This window comes from Xenopus laevis, chromosome 1S (assembly GCF_017654675.1).
Source record: "Xenopus laevis strain J_2021 chromosome 1S, Xenopus_laevis_v10.1, whole genome shotgun sequence".
NCBI classification, from domain to species: Eukaryota; Metazoa; Chordata; class Amphibia; order Anura; family Pipidae; genus Xenopus; species Xenopus laevis.
In genome coordinates, this window is record NC_054372.1 from 72292567 (window position 1) to 72314951 (window position 22385).

The 22385-nt window shown below is 38.4% G+C and overlaps 1 protein-coding gene across 2 annotated transcripts; it reads left to right on the top strand.

Moving 5' to 3' along the window:
• The first annotated feature begins 411 nt into the window (after positions 1 to 411).
• slc26a1.S (solute carrier family 26 (anion exchanger), member 1 S homeolog) lies at positions 412 to 21389 on the top strand. 2 transcript variants are annotated; one of them, XM_041579723.1, is made up of 3 exons: positions 412 to 495; positions 11592 to 12237; positions 19792 to 21389. In XM_041579723.1, the coding sequence occupies exons 2-3, from the start codon at positions 11602 to 11604 to the stop codon at positions 21310 to 21312; spliced, it is 2157 nt and encodes a 718-aa protein (XP_041435657.1). In that variant the 5' UTR covers positions 412 to 495; positions 11592 to 11601; the 3' UTR covers positions 21313 to 21389. The 2 variants fall into 2 exon arrangements, with proteins under 2 accessions (XP_041435657.1, XP_041435656.1); XM_041579722.1 differs by having other exon boundaries at positions 453 to 536.
• The last annotated feature ends 996 nt before the right edge of the window (positions 21390 to 22385 follow it).

Below are 22385 nucleotides of genomic sequence, written 5' to 3' on the forward strand. Positions count from 1 at the left end.
GAATGGTCGAATATTCTAACAATTTTTAGTTTGAATCGTTCGATTTGAAGTCGAAGGTCGTAGTCGAAGGAGCCAATTCGATGCTCGAAGTAGCCAAAAAAAACATTCGAAAATCACATTTTTTTTCCTCTATTTTCCTCTATTCCTTCACTCGAGCTTAGTGAATGGGCCCCTTAATATACATTCATATTTTAAAAAACAGTTTTTTAGTGTCAGTATCACTTTAAGAGTCAGTGCTGTGCAACATGTTTGGCACTCTATGTATGCATGTTAATGATAATTATTATTACTTATTAAATCTTCAAAACAGCAGTAGTAAGGTTACGATATGTCAGTGGTTACAGATAATGTAAAAGTTATCAGAACTTTCGGTATCTGTGCAAGGACCAACCCACAAAGATTTCATATTAAGGCAAATCTACTCCCATTGTAAAGATATTTCCTGCCTGCAGTAAACACCTGCCAGAAGAAAATAGACTGCTTGTTAAAGAAAAGGTAAGAAGATATCATGATTCTGTACAGCTGAACTGACACAGGTAATACATTTCACATTCTAGCTGTTCTGTATGTATTTACAAATATATACATATATATACATATATATATATATATATATATACATATGTTGTGAAGAACGCCATTTTGTGATACATTTTAACAAGCTAATAAAAGCTATGTTTTAAATATGGAGTGCGATCTGGTTGGACCAACATATATATATATATATACATAAATATATAAGGAGAGAGAGAGAGAGAGAGAGAGAGAGAGAGAGAGAGAAATATATAGGTAGCATTGATTGTATTATACTATAGCCATTTACTATAATTTATACATTGAAAGAATGTGAAGTTAAATACCTTATATTCAATTTTCAGAAAGAAGATTAAAATGAAAATAGGATTATTTACTTATCTTTTTCGAAGTATTGACCTCCCCCATTTTTTTTAAAGAAACCATAATCTTATTTTACCAATATAATCCAGAGCTCGATTATTCTAATACAGAGGTCCCCAACCGCCGAGCCACGGGCCAGTACCTGGCCGTGGACATACCTGAACTGGGCCGCCGAGCCCGCATTTGAAGTGTCGCTTCACCTTTGACTCGGACACGCTGAATTTGACGCGGCGCACGTGAAATTTATGTGGCGCACAGTTGCCGCCCCCCGGTCCTTGCAAAACATTTGGGACAAATTTACTAAAGGGCGAAGTGACTAACGCTGTCAAAAATTTGCCAGCATGACGTTATTTTGGTACTTCGCTGATTTACTAATGGGCACAGGCGTAACTTCACTAGCGAAAGAGACTAACTCTGGCGCTCATTCGCACTCAATCGACAGGCGAAGTTGCTCTCTGGTAAAGGGATGTAACTGTGCAAATTCACTAAGATGCGGATTTTACTGAACGTTACCTCTTGTGCCAGACTTGCCTTCTCTACCTTAGACCAGGCGAAGTGCAATAGATTAGATAGGACTTCCTAAAAATTTAGTTGAAATTTTTTTTCAGGGTGCTAAGCTGCAAAAGAGTGTAAATTTTTTTGGGGGTAACTGGCTTCCCCCCCTACATTTCCTAACATATGGCACATAAACTATACACTGTGCTCATGTGTAGGGCATTATAACAACCCTATTTTATTTTATTAAGCTTCCCTGGGCTTGTGTAATGTAATGTATTTGCTGCAACATATACGTCCATTTAACTTTAACTTGCCGCTGAATGCAAATTAGCCAACGCTAGCGCAACTTCGCTCTGCTTGCCGAATTAACTCTTGCGCAAATTCACCAGCATTCGGCGCAACTTTGCATGTTAGTGAATTAGAATGTTTGAACGAAGAAGTGTTGCACTGCCTGCGAAGCCGTCACTGGTGAATTTTCGCCACTTAGTAAATTTGCCCCATGGGCTTTACACCAGTCCCCTGGGGCAAAAAAGGTTGTTCTAATTCTACTTGTTTTTAAATATACAGTAAATGTTAAGTATTATGATTTATGAGATAACATGAAAAACAGATAGTTCTACCTTCATTGAATTTTAGCTATTTATAAAATATCTCACTATACCATCAAAGGGAATTTGTTTCTGATGTTTAGGGTTTTCAGTAAATTTAATAAGAAAAATGAGTATATACTATATGTTAACATAAGTGATTATAATAGTGTGTATATTATATCACACACGTTTTAGCCAGCATATTATAAAATCTTGGTTTGTGGGTGCCGACCATCCCTGTAACAAGCTCAGAAAGCATTGTTGATGGTTAAAATTGTTTGAAAATGCTTTTATATTTAAATGAAACCTGAAGTTGTAAAGGCATCCATTCCATTCCTACACTGCAAGAAGACTGAAAAATGACAAGCAAATATGAGGACAGATTGTTGTTTTAGAATAGAAAACACAATGACGTGAATAACACAGAAGCCTCCCCTCCATTTTCAGCTTGAGGATTACTCTCATATTGTAACTGACAGCAAAGGATAACAGGGTAGATGGTAGAGGGCTCCATCCTCCATTCCTCTCTAGTACAGTGGGAAGAGGTATTAAGAATTCTGAACTTTATTTTGACTTATGACCTTGGTCCTGTATATTAAATCTGGTCACAATTGAAGGAAAAGACCATTCACTGATTAAATTCAATGGTGTACCAGACAGATAATTCCTATACCCAATCCCTGGCTAAGCAGGCCCGGATTTGTGGAAAGACAACCGAGGCCCGGGTCTAGGGCGGCAGGATTTTAGGGGGCAGAATGCTTCCCAACCACACCCACATTGGTTCAGAAACACTGGGGATGTGAAAGAGATTAAATCGTTTTTTAAATTTCCCATGTGCCAATCCCCATTTCTTCAGTCCCGATGAAAATTTGTGTGAATAAAAGGGAGGGGATGGGGGGCGATGAACGTCACCGGTCCCTCTATGTAAATCTGGCCATGTGGCTAAGTAATGCTGAAAGTGGGCTATACATTTGAAATGTTTAAGAATTGCCATTGATTATTCACAGGATAACAGTGGGCTCTAAAGTTTCAAAGGATCCAAATGTTTTAATGTATTTATAAGTGCACTAAATGGCACAGGAGCTCCTTACCTGTTTAGGAATTTGAATATATAAACAGCTCTTGTGCTGTGGAGAGAGTGGTGCTGTAGATTTTTCGTTCCAGTCTCATCAATGCACGATGTGCAAACTTTGAGATGACTAAGTATGTGGTTTTAATATTTGAATTGAATGTAATTTATATTACAATTGCCAACACCCAATATGTTGTATTGTAAAAATATAAACTTAGAAGAGTAGATTTTAATATGTGATATAAAAGTTACCTGTTTTATCGTTATCTTTGGTCTGTGTGCACACTCTCTTGATGGGTGTCTGACGGTTGGACTCTCCTTTTGCTGTGGGTTAGGGGTGCTGAACCCGGGCCACCAAACAGGAGCAGTGAGTAACCCTGTCTCATATGAAGTTGTATTAATTTTCCCAAGCGATGGGTTCGGGGCATGGGCACCTGAACCATCAATAATATTTTGTGAGCATTAATGGGGGCATAGTTTATAAAGTGATAATGGTTGGCCCTTGGATATAAATATATATTTAAATCAGCATCAGGCTTAGCAGCGCCCAGGTTTTCTGAATTTAACTTAGAAGTGTTTACCATAGTTCTCAGTTGAAAATTTTTATTCAATGAAAGGTCAATAACCCAACAATTTCTAAAAGCAACTAACCAATGTGGACACGACACATAAAGGGGGTTATTTATTAAAGTCCAAACTATAAAATCCAAACTTTTAGTGGGAAAAAAAACTTGAATTTTTGGAGATTTATTATACCCCGAGGATGCAAAAAGTCTGAATAAAAAAATACTCCATCTTAAACTTGTCGACTTCCTGTAGAAGTCAATGGCTGAGGTTCTATTTGCAATTTGAAGATATTATGGTCTGCGCTATGTTTCGTACCACAATCCAAACATTTCAGGTTTTTCCACCGATTTCACAAAAAATTCAGACTGCTTGGGCATGAAATCTGAAATATTCTGAATTTATGCTCGACAATCTAAAAAAAAGTTTCGGTTTTCGTGCCACAATCCGTAAAAAGTCAGTTTTTCCCGATCCCGAGTTTTTTGTGTTTTTTTAATGATAAATAAGGGTAAATTGTGGATAATAGTTAGGTCAGACTTTTTTTTTATTTAAAACATGAGAAAAATTCGGATTTTTCATAAATAAGTGTCAGCTATATCAAGAGTCTATTTGGTTGTCTAACAAGGCCTTTATCAATGCCGTTTTGCAATTGTACCTACTATCTACAAAAGTCTTCTTGTGAAACATTATTTATGTAGTGGATTTATAATATGTCTATAAATTAAATTATAATTAATTGTGAAGATTTTGCAAGAGGTAACCACTTGCAATTTGTATTTCTAACACGCAGTTTATTAAAGCCAAAGTCCTTGTTAGTTTTCTCTTTTAGTGGTTTATATGCAATCATATTCATAATTAGGAATTCAAATTAGTAGATACGTACTTGGATCTTATTGTCAGTATGATTCAGCATGGTCTTGCTGTTTTATACACTGTGTAAGAGAATACACACATAAAAAAGGGACTTTACAAAATAGCCCACATTTAACTCTTTATGGTGGCAGGCATACAGATTTCTAAAAAGTCCTCCACCAAATTTGAGAGCAGGTAGCAGATGTTTTTCTTGGAATGCAGAGTTCTTCTTCCGTCATGCAAAGCGCTTTTTGTTATGACCAAAGCACCAAAGTCCAAAGCACTTTGTTCCAAAATGACTGTAGCTTGTCTAAATGAGCTTTTGCATACAACTCTGTTTGTGGCGTGAGTGCAGAAAGGCTTCTTTCTCATCATCCTGCCATACAGATGTTCTTTGTGCAAATTGCACTGATGATGTACAGATACACCATCTGCATCAAGATGTTCTTGCAGGTCTTTGGAGGTGATCTGAAACCATTTTCACAATCCTCCGCATATGCTGGTCCTGTATTTTCCTTGGCCTGCCAGAACTGGGTTTTACAGCAACTGTGCCTGTGGCCTTCTATTTCCTGATAACATTCCTTACAGGTGTAGCCTTCCCTTAAACCATGATACTGAACAATTACATTCCTTACAGCTGAAACTGACAGTTTAAACATCTGAGATAGCTTCCCCTAAACCATGATACGGAACAATCTTTGTTTTCAGATCTTTGAGAGTAGCTTTGAGGATCCCATGCTTCAGAGGAGAGTCAAACAGAAGCACAACTTGCTATTGGCCACCTTAAATACCTTTTCTCATGATTGGACACACCTGCCTATGAAGTTCAAGTCTTAACGAGCTAATCCAACCAATTTGTTGTTGCCAGTAATCAGTATTGAGCAGTTACATACATTCATATTAGCAAAATTACACATTTGATTAAATTTCATACAACTGAATACTGCTTCAATAAACATTTGTTCAGAAAACACCCCAGTACTCAGATGTTCCTGGGAAATGAAAGACATACCACTGTTATCTTTTTTGTTGAAAGTGGAGTAAATTATTATGCAGGTTTAGAGGGGATTATGACTGTATATATGATGACGCAACCAATCATGATGCCAGTAAGTTTATTGTAATATGCAAGAAGATCTGAGTATGTCATTACTGTTATTTTCTTCCTCAATATTGCCATTGTTATATTCCTGGTACACTGTAAAAATATGATGTCTAGCCTCATACTCTAATTTGGATGATCATCACTTTGCAAAAAAAACTTTTGTCTTATATAAAAAATGGTAATTTCCAATTCAGTAAATGCAAAATGTTCCTTACATAACAGACTATGGATGTAATCAGATAAACTTCAGTAGGAAACATTTTAAGCCTTGCATTTGCTAACAAAAGCCAGTAATGAATCTCTTGTGCTTCCCTTTTGACCATAATTTACATTAGTAAAGGACTTAATTAAAGACACAGCAATCTCAGAAGAGGATGGGAAAAAAGAAAATATATAAAGAGAACAGACAAAGGTTATCAAATGAAATTAAGAGTATAATTGAGCTCATTTCACATTAAATGCCCTTAACCCAAAAACAAAAGAATACTCCATCAACCAGAATGATTCTAATCAATATTTCTCCTCCTGCAGCAAATTATGTTTCTGTTTGAACAATGCAATAAGCTGCTATAAAACCAAGTAATTTTTTGCTGTCCCTGAAGTGTTTTGAGAGCATTCTGGCTTACATGTCAGACCTATATTACTATTTGTGAAAAGTGCACAAGTGAACAAGCAAAAAGCTCAAAGTAAAGAAAAATACTTTTCACGGTTGCAATAGGTTATAGAATATATTGTGTGAATTATAAAAACTGCTTCTGTGTTTGGCACAGGGTGTAATGTGAGTGCCGCAGCCCACAGCTAACTGATAAAAAAGAAAAGATGATGGAGATTTTTTTTATGGAAAGCATTATTGGTTTTATGCTCAAGCCATATTTGGGCAGCAAACAATCAGAAGCAGACATAAGAATCAGACACTTATGGGAGAGACTATGATAAAGCAAGACTTTTTACCACTATTATTTTCAAAGTATTTACTTCTACAAATGTGTATAATACAGGTATGGGACCCATTATTCAAAATGCTCGGGGCCTGGGGTTTTCCGGATAAAGGATCTTTCTGTAATTTGGATCTTCATACCTTAAATCTATTAAATAATTTAAACATAAAATAAGCCCTATAGGCTGGTTTTGCTTCCAATACGGATTAATTATATCTTAGTTTGGATGAAGTACTAGGTACTGTATTATTATTATGAGAAGAAGAAAATCATTTTTAATCATTTGGATTATTTGGATAAAATGGACTCTATGGGAGAAAGCCTTTCCGTAGTTCAGAGCTTTCCGGGTAATGGATCCCATACCTGTATAAAACATTCCCTATAGAACATTGTAACTTATTAACATTATGCTATTTTGAAGTTCTCAGTGCTTCACATTTATAAGTGGCTGTTTGGTGCCACTTGGTAGATGTCTGGGATATCTACAGGAACACTTTAATACACACCATCCAAAACACATACTCCTTTTTTGTTTCTTATTCTCAAACCCTTTTGGGAAACTTCTTTCAGCTTACTCCTGGTTTCCATCCATAAACCCTAACTATTGGAAAAGACCTGTTTTTTTTCTTTTACATATTGTTATTCAAGTTTTATGTTATTATACAAAATAGAAATGAAATAATGTGCAATAAAATAAAATAAAATCCATAACAAAACAACATTTTATAATATTCTGTCATTATTACCATCTATATTTAAAGATCTGTCTTTTGTATTAGGTAATGCGTGGGCAACCTGTGTCCGGTTTTCCCAGTTAGTTCAAGGGTTCCAGATTATCTCATATTTGTCAAATTTGTCTTTTAAGATGTAAGTGACTTTTTCATTAGCTGCGATCCACCATATTTTTTTCTCCACTGCTAATTGCTGTGGGCCTGGGCCTTTCCATGTTGAGGCCAGGACACATGTCATGGCTGAGCAAATTTTGGTTGTTAGTTTATTGCAGTTCCTGGATATGTTCTGTGCTCGTCTACCAAACAACGCTGTCCATGGGTCTGGAGCTATGTTTGTTTGAAATATTGGCAATAAAATGTATGTATTGGACCATGTTTGTTGCACAATTGAACATGTCCACCAATTATCTGCCTCCTGACCGCATCCCCTAAAGCACTTGTCCGAATTTTTTTGAGTCCCATTTGTGGAGTTGGTGTGGTGACACATACCAGTTGTACAAAATTGTATAAGGTTTTTCCTTAATGATGGCGTTCAATGATATCCGTGCCATACCTGTAAATATCTCTGACCATTGCTCCTCAGAGAGGTTCTCTCCAATACGCGCCTCCCAATTTTGTTGGTGCTTTGCTTTTCCAGGAGTCCTATCAAGCCATAACAATCTGTATAGTTCCGCTATTAGAGCTCTGTGGAAGGATAAGTTATTGTATATCCATTCAAATCGTGTTAGTGTAGCTGCAGGTATTACTGGTTTGATATAATGAGATACCTGCATAAATTGAAATTTGTCCTGATCAGTTGTCTCAAATTTGTCTTTGAAAGTTTCCCAAGATATCTGTTTATACCATTGGATGAACTGATGTAGCGACCATATACCTTTAGTAGCCCTCCTTTTGTAACCAAGGGTCACCATGCCTGAAGCAAAATCTGGGTTATTGTGAATAGGGACCACCGTACTTGGGGAAGCTCTAAGTTTAAATTTTAATTTGCACAAGTCCCAAATTTGTAATGTTTGGTGTATGTATGGGGAAAAATACTTAGTTTGGGTGGGCCTATGTTTATTGGCAATCTATAGTAAATCACGTACTCCAATCGGTTGTGTAAGAGAGAGTTTAATTTCCACCCACCTTCTCAACTGAGTTCCACTGGACCATTTGTGCTATCCTGGCAGCTAAATAGTAGCTTTTGATGTCAGGTAACCCCCATCCACCTTTGCCTTTAGATCTTGCTAATATAGCAGGGGAGATTCTAGCTCTTTTATTTTGCCAAATAAATGCAGTTATATGGGATTGGAGTGATCAGATTTCTTTGTCTTTCTCTTTCTTTGTCTGCTCTATTTAAAAACAGTATTTTAGGTAATATTACCATATATTTGTTGAATGCATGTAAATTTACCAACCAGGACTGCATCCCTGTTATTTAACATGCATTCAACAATTAAGAAGCGACCTCTGGTGTCCCCGACCACTCTTTTTTCTGTGAAGGAAGTGGTTTTTTTAATGAGAATTGCTACCCCTCTTTTTTTTTACTTGGTCTGAGGCATAGTAGCTTTTGGAGTAGCCCTATGTTTTGGTTCTTTACCCTTTACAAAATGTGTTTCTTGCATATACACCACATCGCCCCCCCCCCAATTTTTTATAATATTTAGCTGCCAACCTTCTTTTGCAGGGCTGTTGAGACCTTTAAAATTATGTGTTATTAGAGTTAGGCTCATGGTTACTTATAATGTGGGTGAGCGGTGGTAGGGGATGCCCGGGGAACGCCTCACAATATTTATGACACGGTGACAACTTAAACTCTTTAGCTTGAGATAAACGTAAACATAAAAAATTTACTTTGGGTTTGCGAATGGCTGTGACCGCAAGCTTAACGGTGTTACCAATATGGGACCGCAACCTGTGACCCTTTTGGGGGTGGGCTCTTTTCCACCTTCTGGCTTTGTGCCGTAAATGTTGGGTCATTTATTCACGTCCATTCTCCCACATTTGTCACATTCTCGGATTACCATAAATTCTCGGTTTGGAAAGGTTCTTTCCTGAGTTGTTTCGGTTATAGAGTAGATGAGATGGATGTCTAATCCTTTGATCTGGGTGTGCGGTGAAGCTTAGGGGTAGACCATGTCGATGTCGGTGGAGGTATCTTTTAGGACTTGGTGGTATACTTTTGTCTGTAGTTGGGATGCCCAAAGTTGTTAGTAGCCTATTCTGTTCCTGTAGACTGGCAACCGCTACTGTTTTCCCGTTGTGGTTTACCAACAGTTTGAATGGGAAGCCACATCTGTACCTGACCTTGTGCTAGTTAAGTAGTTCCGTCAGGGGTTTGAGTTCTCTACTCCGTTTGAGAGTGGTTGGAGATATGTGTGTGTACAGTTGAATTTCTGTGTCATCTTCTATCTTGGTTACGTTAATACTGTGCAGTATTAACTCTTTTGTTTTGTAATGGTGCATTTGTAGGACTACATCTCTTGGAGGTTCCCCTTCTCAAGGCCTTCCTCTGAGTGTTCTGTGGATCTGGCCTATCATATTCCGATCTCCTTTTTACATCGGAGATTTTCGCATCGGTTTGTGCGCAATATGCTTGAATCCCTTCTATGGCCTCCTCATTCTCTGCTACACATTCCCCAAGCACCGCTACCTCCGCAGTTATTTCTTTTACTGTTCATTGTTGTGATGCAGTAATCAGCTTAGCAAGACTGTCATATAAATCTTTGAGGTTCTGTTTGCTGAACCTGGTCTGCCACTAAATGCTCAGACGGAGATAGCTCTTCGCCATCTTGCCTGATCTTTTCGCCGGTTTTGTGGCCGGGTCTCTGTTTGGGACCCATATGATGTAGATCGTTTCCACCTTGTAATATGCTTGTATATTCAAGTTTTATGATTGATTGCTAGGTATTTATTGGGTGGGTGAGCAGAGCTCATGGATCACGCTGCCATTTGGGTACACAGATTGGCCACGCCCCCGAAAAGACCTGTTTTAAAGAGTTAAACTTTAAGGGGGGAAGTTGAGCTTTGCATTAACTTTTTCTATATTTTTTATGTACCCATTGTAAGCAACTTTTTAGTTGTTCTTTATTAAATATCTTGTACTGTTTTTGAATTATTACCTTTTCTATTCTGGTTCTTTCAAGCCTGCAGCTGAAAATACTTTACCTTTTATTTATCGCCTATTTCTTTTTTATGTTCTTTACTTTTGATAGCCCAATTTCCATTTTTTAGTAGTACAGGTATGGCACCTATTGTCCAGAATGATTGGGACCTGGAGTTTTCTGGATAAGGAATCTTCATGTAATTTGGATCTCCATACCTAAAGTCTTCTAATAAATCATTTAATTATAAATTAAACCCAATAGGATTTCTTTGCTTACAATAAGATTAATAATATCTAAGTTGGGATCCAGTACAAGGTACTGTTTTATTATTACAGAGAAAAGGAAATCATTTTAATATATGTGAATTATGATTAAAATCATAATTCATCATGAATTATCTACTGGATATGGCCTTCCCATAATTCAAAACTTTGCGGATAATGGTGTTCTGGATAACTGATCCAATACCTGTAGTAACTTATAGCATAGATGAACAACTCGCTGAAGATCAAACCCATACACAGCACATGTATTTGGCATACATTTTTCCCTTCCAATTAGAAATATGGCAATAAGTTACCACTAGGTTTCATGTGACCTTTTGTGGCACTACTGGAACACTTGTTTTTACCTTTGCACGGCAGGATGATTTATAGTTTACACCTGAGCATGAAAAATTTGAATCCCGAATAAACTACAAAATACATATTTGGTGAAATGTATTGATAGTAAATACCCTCTTAATATGTTGCAATTGTCCATACCTGTGGGCTAGGTAGGGAATCAGTGAAGATTGTTTGCTATTACAGCTAAAAGTCCACAAGTATGTGGCAAAAAATGTGACCATTACCCAAATATGTTCCTATCAGTGTCCTGACATTTCCACATACTGTGTTGCGTAGAAAGTTTGTGATAAGACGTTAATTGCAAAGTTCTTAAGGTCATTAAAAATTAATTTTACAGATACTGAAGCCTAGCCTTCAAACACAGTGAAAGCATGCAGGATATTTTTATAGAAGTCTATGCATCTACATGACTCAGCAAGCTGTACTACTGTATATTTACCTGTGTCTCCTAGGTACCTGTACATTACAAGTCCTTAAATGCCCAGAGTTACTGATATCAGGAGTATAAATAAAATTGCGTTCAATAACCTAAACTATGCATGAACTTTAGTAATATATATAATGATATTCAGTACTTACAGTAAATAGCTGTTACTTTCATGAACTTATTCACCTTTATATTATGCTTACAGTTTGGTTGCAATGAAAAACTCAGTCAACATGAAATATGAAAGAGAACAAAGCAAGATGGATGAATATTCACAGCATGCCCAAATTCAACTGGAAAGAAAAGCTACTAACAGAGTAAGCCCGTGGAAGACTGTAAAAGACAAAGTTAAAAAGCAATGCACCTGCAATAGCAAGCAACTGAAAAATACATTCATTGGCTTTTTCCCAGTGTTACGCTGGCTCCCAAAGTATGACTTCAAAGAAAATACATGGGGTGATGTGATGTCGGGCCTTATCATTGGTATCATATTGGTGCCCCAAGCTATAGCATACTCACTTCTGGCTGGGCTGAAACCCATATACAGCCTGTACACCTCTTTTTTTGCTAATATAATTTATTTTTTAATGGGGACCTCTCGACATGTATCCGTGGGCATTTTCAGCTTAATAAGTTTGATGGTCGGCCAGATTGTTGATCGAGAAGTACAGCTGGCAGGTTTTGACCTAGATGACGATGCAGACCCTCAAATAAATAACTTCAACATAAGTGACATGAACATTACAAAATCTATAAACATTAGTTTGGGCCTGGTGGACATTGAATGCGGAAAAGAATGTTATGCAATCAGTGTTGCAGCTATACTGACATTCACGGCTGGTGTTTATCAGGTAAGAATCTATTTATCAACAAGTTAAAAATGCACCAAAATATGTTGCAATGGCGATGGACAGCAATATATACAAATAAAATGAATATTCCAAACATATAAAACACTTAAATATCTTGCTTCTTTCATTGTACATGCAGAATTGTTTACTAACTATTTATATAGCTGTACTGTTGTCTTCCCAAATGCTTTACAGAGTAGGGGGATAAAAGTACAAGAGATAACAGTTTACATATACAAGTATTTTAAATTAAAAGGAAAAATTATCTATCGTCAGATGTGTGAAATTGATTGAAAAAGGGGATCTGACTTATGTCAGTATTAATGGTTTTTATAAAGGAAAAGAGGGAAAGTATCCCCTTTGAATCAAAAGAACCACTCTGGGCAGATCCTAGATTCCTGCCGGCTCCCAGTCTCTATTTGGGTGACTAGAAAAAGGGGGTAATGCTTGTCTCCTATGTCTTTCTGCACTGGACTTAACACTTCAATCCAGTAGCTCCTTCTGTATTTATTTCCCCACTCAGTCAAAAATCCTACAGAGTGCAAATGCTTAATTTACATAAACTAATTAATTAACCTTTATTGAGGCTTTTTTTTAAAAAAAAAAAATGTATTTATATTTGTAAAGTGATGTTGTGCTTAAATAGTGTAGATAAAAACTCAAATTAAATTTCAATGAATTGCTCTATAAAATCATTTGTGATTTCTAATTCATTACCAGTTCATGTTATGTTTGTGAATATTAAAATGTGGATGATCAATTACAATTCCAATACTAAAGTGCTAGAGTGCCAAAAAAGGATTTGACCAATTGTACTAAAAAGGAGTTAATAGCTCTGATTTCGTGAGAAAGTAGGAAAAGGACAATACAGATGGGTGGAGAAGTCCCGTGTAATCTAGCTGATCTTTTGACTAACTGCGGGACCCCACAAAGAGGGAGAAGTCAGTGTTTATGGGACTGTGTTCTCAATTGTAACCTTATCTGGCTATGGTGGAGAACTACCTTTCTAAAAGAACACAAATCCCGGGGCACTTATAGTGAAAACAGGTGATAAGAATAAGGGTTAAGATCTCCTCAGTCAGAGCTAGAAAGAAGGAGCGCCAGGGTCACTTTTCCTGGAAAAATATTTAAAAAGAACCCTCCTAAGGTTTTAGCTAAAAATGGTATAAATCGTTTGTATAAAAATAACGAGCCCATTAGGGGATACCTTCTTTTCCTTTACATATACAAGTATTTTACCACAATATGCACAGTAATATGCATGTAGACTGGTAAACATTTTGAACAGGACATTGAAAAATATATGCAACATTATTCCTTTGCAAAGCATATCTTAAAGGAAAACTATACCCCCAAAATGAATACCTAAGCAACTGATAGTTCATATCATATGGCATATTAAAGAATCTTATCAAACTGGTATATGTATTTAAGTAAATATTGCCCTTTTACATCTCTTGCCTTGCAATTTCGTGATGGTCTGTGCGCTGCCTCAGAGATAACCTGACCAGATATACTACAGTTCTAACTGTAACAGGAAGAAGTCTGGAAGCAAAAGACAGTTATGAAGCTTGTGCAGCGCATAATTTTTCACAAATGGTTGTATTGCCCATGTTTTTTCCTGAACGCTAATATATTGCACTGCTCTTCCTGTCTTTCAGTTTTTTGCGAATTCGCATAAATTTTCGCAAATGTTATGCAAATGAGATGGGAATTTGCGTAAGTGCACCCAATGTGCGAGGTTGTTGCGAAAATAGCATTGACAGTAACTAAAATTCGCACTTTGCAGAGCTGTTTTACGAATATTTTCTCCGCCACCATGTGCGCATAAATATTTGCAATTTGCGATTTTTTACATATTTAAAAAGCTCTTATAGACATTCGTGTTGTGAAAATAATTTTGCAATTCTGTTTGCACCACACTTATCCAGCTTTATAAATGTAACCATGTATAGGGCAAATATATTCACTTTGCGAACCAATCTGCCTTATAAATGTTTATAAATGACCCCCTCTGTCTGTTAATTGGCTCATTTGACCGAACATGTATGTTTTTTTTTGGTTTGTTTGTGTGCACTGTGAATTGTACGATCCCAGGGGGCTGCTCTTATCTTTTAAAATGCCAATTTTCTATTTAGGATTACCCAATGGCACATACTACTGTAAAAGTATATTATTATGAAAATTGTTTATTTACATGAAGCAGGGTTTTACATATGAGCCGTTTTATGCAATATCTTTTTATAGAGACCTACGTTGTTTTGGGGTATAGTTTTCCTTTAAGTTGCAAATACACGATATACTGTACCAAGGAAAAGAGCACAGCATCACTATTTAATACTAGCAAGTGATGTTTGTTCAGAGGCTGTAATTGAAAATGGATATTACTCCATAAGTTAATTTTTACATTTTAGTTTATCTGATTGTGGTAAAATAGCTACCACCCATTCCAGAATAACTATACATTCTATTAAAGGAATCAATGTTGTATATAATCAATGAAAATAATCTTTATTGGCTCTTAAAAAATAGATCAAATGATTTTGGGCAGAAAACACAGACTTTCACAGGGCTCAGACATATTTGTCTTAAGTCTATGTCTATGATTAATTATGCAAAGCCTGATGTAATTTTGCACGTATTGAACCTTCAACCTGCAGGCCAAATGATCTGAATGCCTCTTTGCGCCCCTTGCAGTTATTAGTTTTATCTTTGCTCCTGATCAGAGACATGATGTTTAGCTTTGAGTGTGTCAGGGCCCGAAGGCTCCGCTAGGATTTGCAGACCACTAGTCCAACACAGTTCACAGTATTCAAAGGGTTAAGCAAAAGAGTAATCAAAGTCCAGGCAAATGGGTCAGTATAGGCAGCAAGGTTCAATAACAGGAATCAGAATCAGTATCAATAATCACACCCAGGAACACAATAAGGTGAACCTATAAATGGGCAAGGTCTGTAATGTTCTGGCATCTTATATATGCTGGTTTTCGCACCAAAAGAGCATGATGACGTCATGCATCAAGTGCTGACGTTGCGTGGTGTCATGACGCTGCACACGTTTTGGCGTCAGAACCAGCCACGAGGGAGGACTGGGCACTGCCATCTTGACCATGGCGTTGGCTAGAATCAGCAGACAGGTAATTATTCCTTACAGTACCCCCTTCCTTATGGGGGGCCTCAGGACCACCACAATGAGGTTTAGAAGGGAATTTTGGAACTTCCGGATGAGGGTAGGAGCATGGATGTCAGTTTTCTTAACCCAGGAACATTCCTCAGGACCAAACCCTCTCCATTCGACCAGATACTGTAAGGACCCTGTAAGGACCCTCTGGAGACACAGGAATCCAAAATCCTTCTTACTTCAAACTCCTGAAGACCATCCACAAGGCAGAGGAGAAGAAGATGAAGAAGAAGCCTCTGGAATCGCTGGTTTGAGGAGGGATACATGAGAAACAGTTGGGATCTGCATCTCAGGAGGTAGTTGAAGACAAACAGCTACCGGATTGATGATCTCAATTATGGAATAAGGGCCGATGAATTTGGGACCCAGCTTAGGAGTTGGAACTTTGAGGTGAATATTTCTGGTGGAAAGCCAAACCCTATCTCCAAGAGAATATTGAGGAGTAGGGGCTCTTGTCAGCAAATTTTTAAGTTGGCTTTAGTAGCGTTCCAGATAGCCAACATATGAGCAACTTGGTCATAGGCTGCAGGTACATTAGTGGGAAGCAGGTCTTGAGGAAAAGCCAGTGGATGTTGACCATAAAAAGAAGCCCATGGAAGGAGGTCTGCCTAATCATCTTGACATAAATAAACATGACATCTCAAAAATTGTGCTTGGTTAACTCGTTCGGCTGTGCCTTTAGACTGAGGATGGTAAGCAGAAGAAAATTGAAGAGAAATGTTAAGGGCTTTGCATAAAGATCTCCAAAACTTAGAAACAAAGTGGGACCCTCTATCGGACACAATTTCAGCAGGAAATCCATAAAAACGAAAAATATGCTGTATTAACCATTTCTGAATGTTCCACAGCTAAGGGTATCTTGCATAGAGGTATTAAATGTGCCATCTTACTAAATCTGTCCACCACCACCCAGATGGCAGTGTGACCCAGGGAAGCAGGTAGGTCTACAATAAAGTCCATAGCTAGATGGGTCCAGGGTCAAGAGGGTATGGGTAATGGCTGGAGTAGCCCTTTGTGAAGAGAATGTCCAGATTTTGATGCAGCACACACTGTACAGGAAGACACATCATTTTGAATGGTATGCAATCAGACAAGACGAGATAGAAGATCCGTTGTTTTTCTAATTCCAGGATGACCAACTTGTTCGGAATTATGAGACAGGACAGAGTGACAAAGGTCTGGTGGCCACTCCCAGAGGAATAGTAGAGGGTGCTGAAGACTGGGCTTACAAGATCTGTGAAGCGTTGGAGCGAAACAAAGTGGGCACTATTTTAGTTGGGGAACAATGGAATTAGTGTCCTTAATACAGGGATCTTCTGGAATGAAACTCCTAGACAGTGTGTCAGCCTTCTTGTTTCGGGTACCAGGACGAAAAGTGATAATGAAATTAAAACGGGAAAAGAAGAGTGCCCATCGAGCCTGTCTGGGATTTAATAATTTGAAGGTCTGAATATACTCTAAATTCTTGTGATCATTGAATATTGTCACCAGAACAGCAGAACCCTCTAGTAAATGTCTCCATTCTTCCAGGGCAATTTTGACAGCCAAAAGTTCATGGTTCCCAACATCATAGTTTTGTTCAAGAGGAGAGAACTTCTTCAAAAAGAAGGCACAGTAGTGTAGTTTCCCATCACATAACAGCCTCAAGGGGTCAGGATGTCTGAGGATTGGAGCAGAGGGAAACGATTCCATTTATTTCAAGGTCCTGAAGGCTTCTAAGGCTTGTGGAGACCAGCAGTTGGGTTTTCCTCCTTTACGAATAAGTGTTAAGATGGGAGCAATTTTGGATGAAAAACCCCTGATAAACTGTCAATAAATCTCTGTATGGCTCTTGTGCTGGTTGGAAAAGGCCACTCCTGGATCGCAGAGACTTTGGCAGGATCCATTTCAAATCCCTTCTGGAAAATGATGTACCCCAAAAAAGGGATCTTGGTGGTTTCAAAAGTATACTTTTCCGAATTGGCATAAAGATCATTCTTTCTTAAACAAGAGAGGGCTTCACAGACTTGAAGACGATGTTCTGCCAGAGACTAGAATGTCATCCTAGTATACGACAACACTTTGGCCTAGCAGGTCTTGAAAAATATTATTGACAAATTCTTGGAAGACTGCGGGCGCGTTGCAGAATGTCTAGTGTTGAAAGCAGTCTTCCACTCGTCACCTACCCGGATGCGAATCAGGTTATAGGCTCCCCGTAGATCCAACTTGGTGAAGAGACCGGCTCCTTTCAGTTGGTTGAACAACTCTGAGATGAGTGAAAGGGGATAACGATTTTTAGAAGTGATTTTATTCAGGCCACAGTAGACAAGGTCGTAAACTGCCATCCTTCTTTTCCACAAAGAAGAATCCTATGCCAGCTGGTGAAGATGAAGGACGAATGAAACCCCTCTGAAGATTTTCTTGAATGTACTCCTTCATAGTTTTGGTTTCGGAAGGAGAGAGGGGGTAAGTGCGTCCACGAGGAGGCATGGTGCCAGGAAGTAATTCGATGGGGCAGTCGTACAACTGGTGGGGAGGTAGAGTCTCAGCAGACCTCTTACTGAAAACATCTGAAAAGGCGTGATAAATAGGAGGGAGGGAGTGAACATCTATAGCGGCAGTGGTCACTTTCCGAAGAGTGTTGAAAGGAAGACAATTGGCAGAAGGAGCTCCAATGAGATATCTGAGCTTCCGACCAATCGATAACTGGATTGTGGAGGCGCGCAACCAAGGTAACCCAAAAACCACTAGTGTAGAAGGGCAGTCAATGATGAGGAAAGACAGATTTTCGGTATGAAGAGTGACGACTTTAAAGGATAGCTTCAATAAAGATTGAGAGATGAGAGTCGTAGACAAGAGTCTATCATCGATATCCAGGACTCGTAATAGTACAGACAAGGCTCCCCCAGTTTGAATTGGTTCTTCAGAAGAAACTGGAGACAAAGCAGCAGGCATGCTGGGTAGTAAGGGTTTCTGGAAACGTGGGGTTAGCATGGGTTTCTATTTCTCTCTTTCATTATTCCAGCCTGTCTCAGCAGCTAACATGCGGAAATCTATCGCGTATTCGCTAGCACTTTGAATCCCTTGACGCATCTGTAACAGCCACGAAGAAGCAGAAGCAACCCAACCAGGTGCATCAAAAATGGTCCAAAAAGCCTGGAGGAAGGCCTTGGCATCCTGTATTTAGGGAGATTATTTTTCCCACAGGGGAGATGCCCACTGTAGAGCTTTCCCTTCCAGATGGGTAATCATGTACCCCACCTTGGCTCGCTCTGACACATACTGAGTGGGTTGTTATTCAAATTGGATCAGGCACTGATTGACAAAACCTCTGCAAGCCTGAGGATCTCCACTGTGAGGAGGAGGTGCTGGAATACGTGGTTCCGAAGCAGGAGCTGGAGAACCTGGAAGAACTGCCACTGGAACTGGTGCCGAAGATGCCAATCCGAGAAAAGCCCTGCCGAAGTCGGGTTGGGCTTCCTCAGAAGGCTCCATGGCCCAATTATACTGTCAGGGCCTGAAGGCTTCGCTAGGATTTGTGGACCAAGGAGGAAGCAACTAGTCCAACACACTTCACGGTATCCAAAGGGTTAAGCAAAAGAGTAATTAAAGTCCAGGCAAACAGGTCAATACAGGCAGCAAGGTTCCTAGTCGATATAACAGGCCGAGGTCAATAACAGGAATCAGAATCAGTATCAATAATCACACCCAGGAACAGAATAAGCTGAACCTATAATTGGGCAAGGTCTGTAATGTTCTGGCATCTTATATAGGCTGGTTTTCTCGCCAAACGAGCGTGATGAGGAATGCATCACGTGCTGGTGTTGCGTGTTGATGCACTGGTGTCAAGACGTTGTGAGATTGAATGTGATCCTTGCATGCCTTCCCTTTGACTTGCATGACTCTGGCAAAGGCCAAGTACTGTTTGGCTGATCATGTCTTCCTCTTTATTGCCATTTTAAGTTGCTGTGCTTTGACTATTTGCTTTAAATGTATAAAGCCTGAGTTCTGATCATTGTGTTCCATTCTTATAAATTTTGTCAATCGATTCTCCATCTAACTAAAATGAATGTAATTTGAGCATCTTGGAGCAAATTGGCTCTATTTTGACTAAATTCTGAGTATGAAATATTTTTATAACATATATATTTGTCCAGAAGATTCATAATTTACCTATTTATGTGGTCATCAGCCAAGCAGCCTTCAAGTGATTCAGTAATCAGGCAACTGTGAAAAATTTAGTGCTCAACTGGTCCACCAGGTGTTGCCAAATTGTCAACAGATCTATTAAATAGCTAAATAGTTAAATAGCTATATCTGCTTATATGTAACTAGTATTAGAGTACATTTGCATCTTTTTTAACTGAAATAATTTCTTACCTTTTTTCTAAACAGATCCTTATGGGGATTTTTCGCTTGGGTTTCCTCTCAATGTATCTATCAGAGCCAATGTTGGATGGATTTGCAACAGGAGCTTCCCTGACAATATTAACTGCCCAAGTGAAATACCTTCTTGGATTAAAAATTCCACGTAGTCCAGGCATTGGCATGTTGGTCACAACCTGGTGTAACATTTTTAAAAATATTCACCACAGCAACTATTGTGATATTATTACAAGTGTCATTTGTATTGCTGTTCTGGTTGCAGCTAAAGAAATTGGAGATCGATACAAAGAAAAAATCAAAATCCCGCTTCCAACAGAATTAGTGGTAATTGTAGTGGCTACTCTGGTGTCACATTACTGTAATCTGAAGTTAGTTTATGGATCTGCTGTCTCTGGTGTAATTCCAACTGGATTTATACCTCCACAAATACCAGATTTTAGCCTTTTTGGTAAAATTGCAGTGGATGCAATACCCCTTGCAGTTATTAGTTTTGCCTTTACTATCTCTTTGTCAGAAATGTTTGCAAAAAAATATGCATATACAGTGGAAGCAAATCAGGAGATGTTTGCCATTGGCTTCTGTAATATAATCCCATCATTTTTTCATTGTTTTGCCACAAGTGCTGCTCTAGCAAAAACACTAGTAAAAACTTCCACTGGGTGCATGACACAAGTATCTAGTGTTATTAGTGCATTTGTGGTACTGCTAGTTTTACTTTTCTTTGCACCTCTGTTTTATTCACTGCAGAAATGTGTCTTAGCCTGTATAATAATTGTTAGCTTACGAGGTGCTCTAAGGAAATTCCGAGATCTGCCAACTCTGTGGCGCCTAAATAAAGTAGATGCAGTGGTCTGGAGTGTGACTGTGGCTGCCGCGGCTCTGATCAGTACAGAAGTAGGCCTCATGGTAGGAGTGATTTTTTCAATGTTGTGTCTTATTTTGCGCTCTCAGTTACCTTACACCACCATGCTTAATCAAATTCAAGACACTGTGTTTTATGAAGATGGCCAAAAATATGACAACCTCCTTCCCATTCCCAATGTAAAGATATTCCGCTTTGACTCACCCCTCCACTACGCAAACAAAGGATATTTTTTAAATGCTCTCTACAAAATGGCTGATATGGATCCAGGCCTAGTAAACGCACAGCGCAAAAAAATGGAAAAGAAAGCTAAAAATAAGGGAAAACGAAAACAAGTAGATGGTGCAAACAACGGTTATGGTGAAACTGCAATAGAGCTTGTTGAAAAGCGCAACGATTTACAAACCATTATTCTTGATTGCTCTTGCGTTGCATTTTTGGACATAACTGGCATTAATGTATTAAAGGGTTTGTTAAAAGATTACAAGGAAGTGCAAATCAGTGTGCTATTGGCTTGCTGCAGCACATCTGTAATTGACTCTCTTATTAGGGGGGGTTACTTCGGCAAAGAGAATTCAGACATCCACAAACTGCTTTTTTACACTGTCCATGATGCTGTACAGTTTGCAAGAGCAGAATCCATTTCTGCCACAGATTCCACTGTATAAATGATTATAAAAATGTAATCGTTGTAAAAATGATTACGGTATAAAAATGTAATAGTTGTAAAAATAAAATTGTAATAGTTCAGATGCTCCTGGATCACTGAGCTGCCAGACTGAGACACCAGAGACACGAACATTAAACTTTGAACTTCAATTTTGGGAAAACAGTAAAAAGTAAAAGATGGAAAGTAATTGAAAAAAGTCTTTGTTTATGGTAAACAATCTAAAAATAACTGAACTGAAAAAAGTGTTTGGAAGGTGAACAACCCCTTTAAGGAGATGGTTACCAATATCCAATCACAATGGAAAATCCGAAGAAAGAACAGGGCTGTCCAGCACGCAAACTGATTCACAGCACCAGAAAAGTCTACTACTTGGTGGGCTATTTACAATATATTCTGGGGCACCTTGTTTCAATCTGGTCACAATGGTCCCATAATGACTGCATCACACCTTCACAGTTTCAGCTAAAACCTACCTGAATAGTTCAATGGAACTGCCATTGAGTATTGATGGAATTTATTTTTTGTGCAATAAGTATGAAATAATTCCCACATACCAGACAAACAGGTGGAGGATAAGCAGTTGCTTTGTCTCTTGGCCCTGATCCTCAGCACAAACACCATCCTGGGTAAAGCTCAGTATCACCTACTCCCTAACTGTGCTTTTCACTCAGATCAGCTCATAAGCATTCCCATTCGAGATCTCAGTGCAAAATCTGATGATGACATCACTGAAGTCACCAGGTTGGTGTGTTATAACACATAAAAACCACAAAAATCTGTTTGAGCAGCACCCTTTGCCCCTCCCCAGACAAGCTTCAATAGATACATTGGTAAGACAGAAGATTTATAATTTTTTTTCTTTTAATTTTTCTTTAACTTTTTTAGGCAAATAGGTTTGGGGAGACTTAGCCTCCCCAAGCCTTAATGAAAATCAGACTATGCTAATACTGATGCCAGAGGTCACTCCATGGCACGTCAAATGTGGTGGTAAGCAAGTTACAAAAGCTGAAGACTATTGGGGGAATGTAATAAAAGTCGGTAACGGAAAAAGTATTTGCAATGTGAAAAGTT

Bases quoted from the DNA above. Each gene is read 5' to 3' on its own strand.
- slc26a1.S (XM_041579723.1), top strand. From the start codon at position 11,602: ATGAAAAACTCAGTCAACATGAAATATGAAAGAGAACAAAGCAAGATG. The intron at 12,238-19,791 runs GTAAGAATCTAT...TTTTCTAAACAG, and splicing joins TCACGGCTGGTGTTTATCAG to ATCCTTATGGGGATTTTTCG.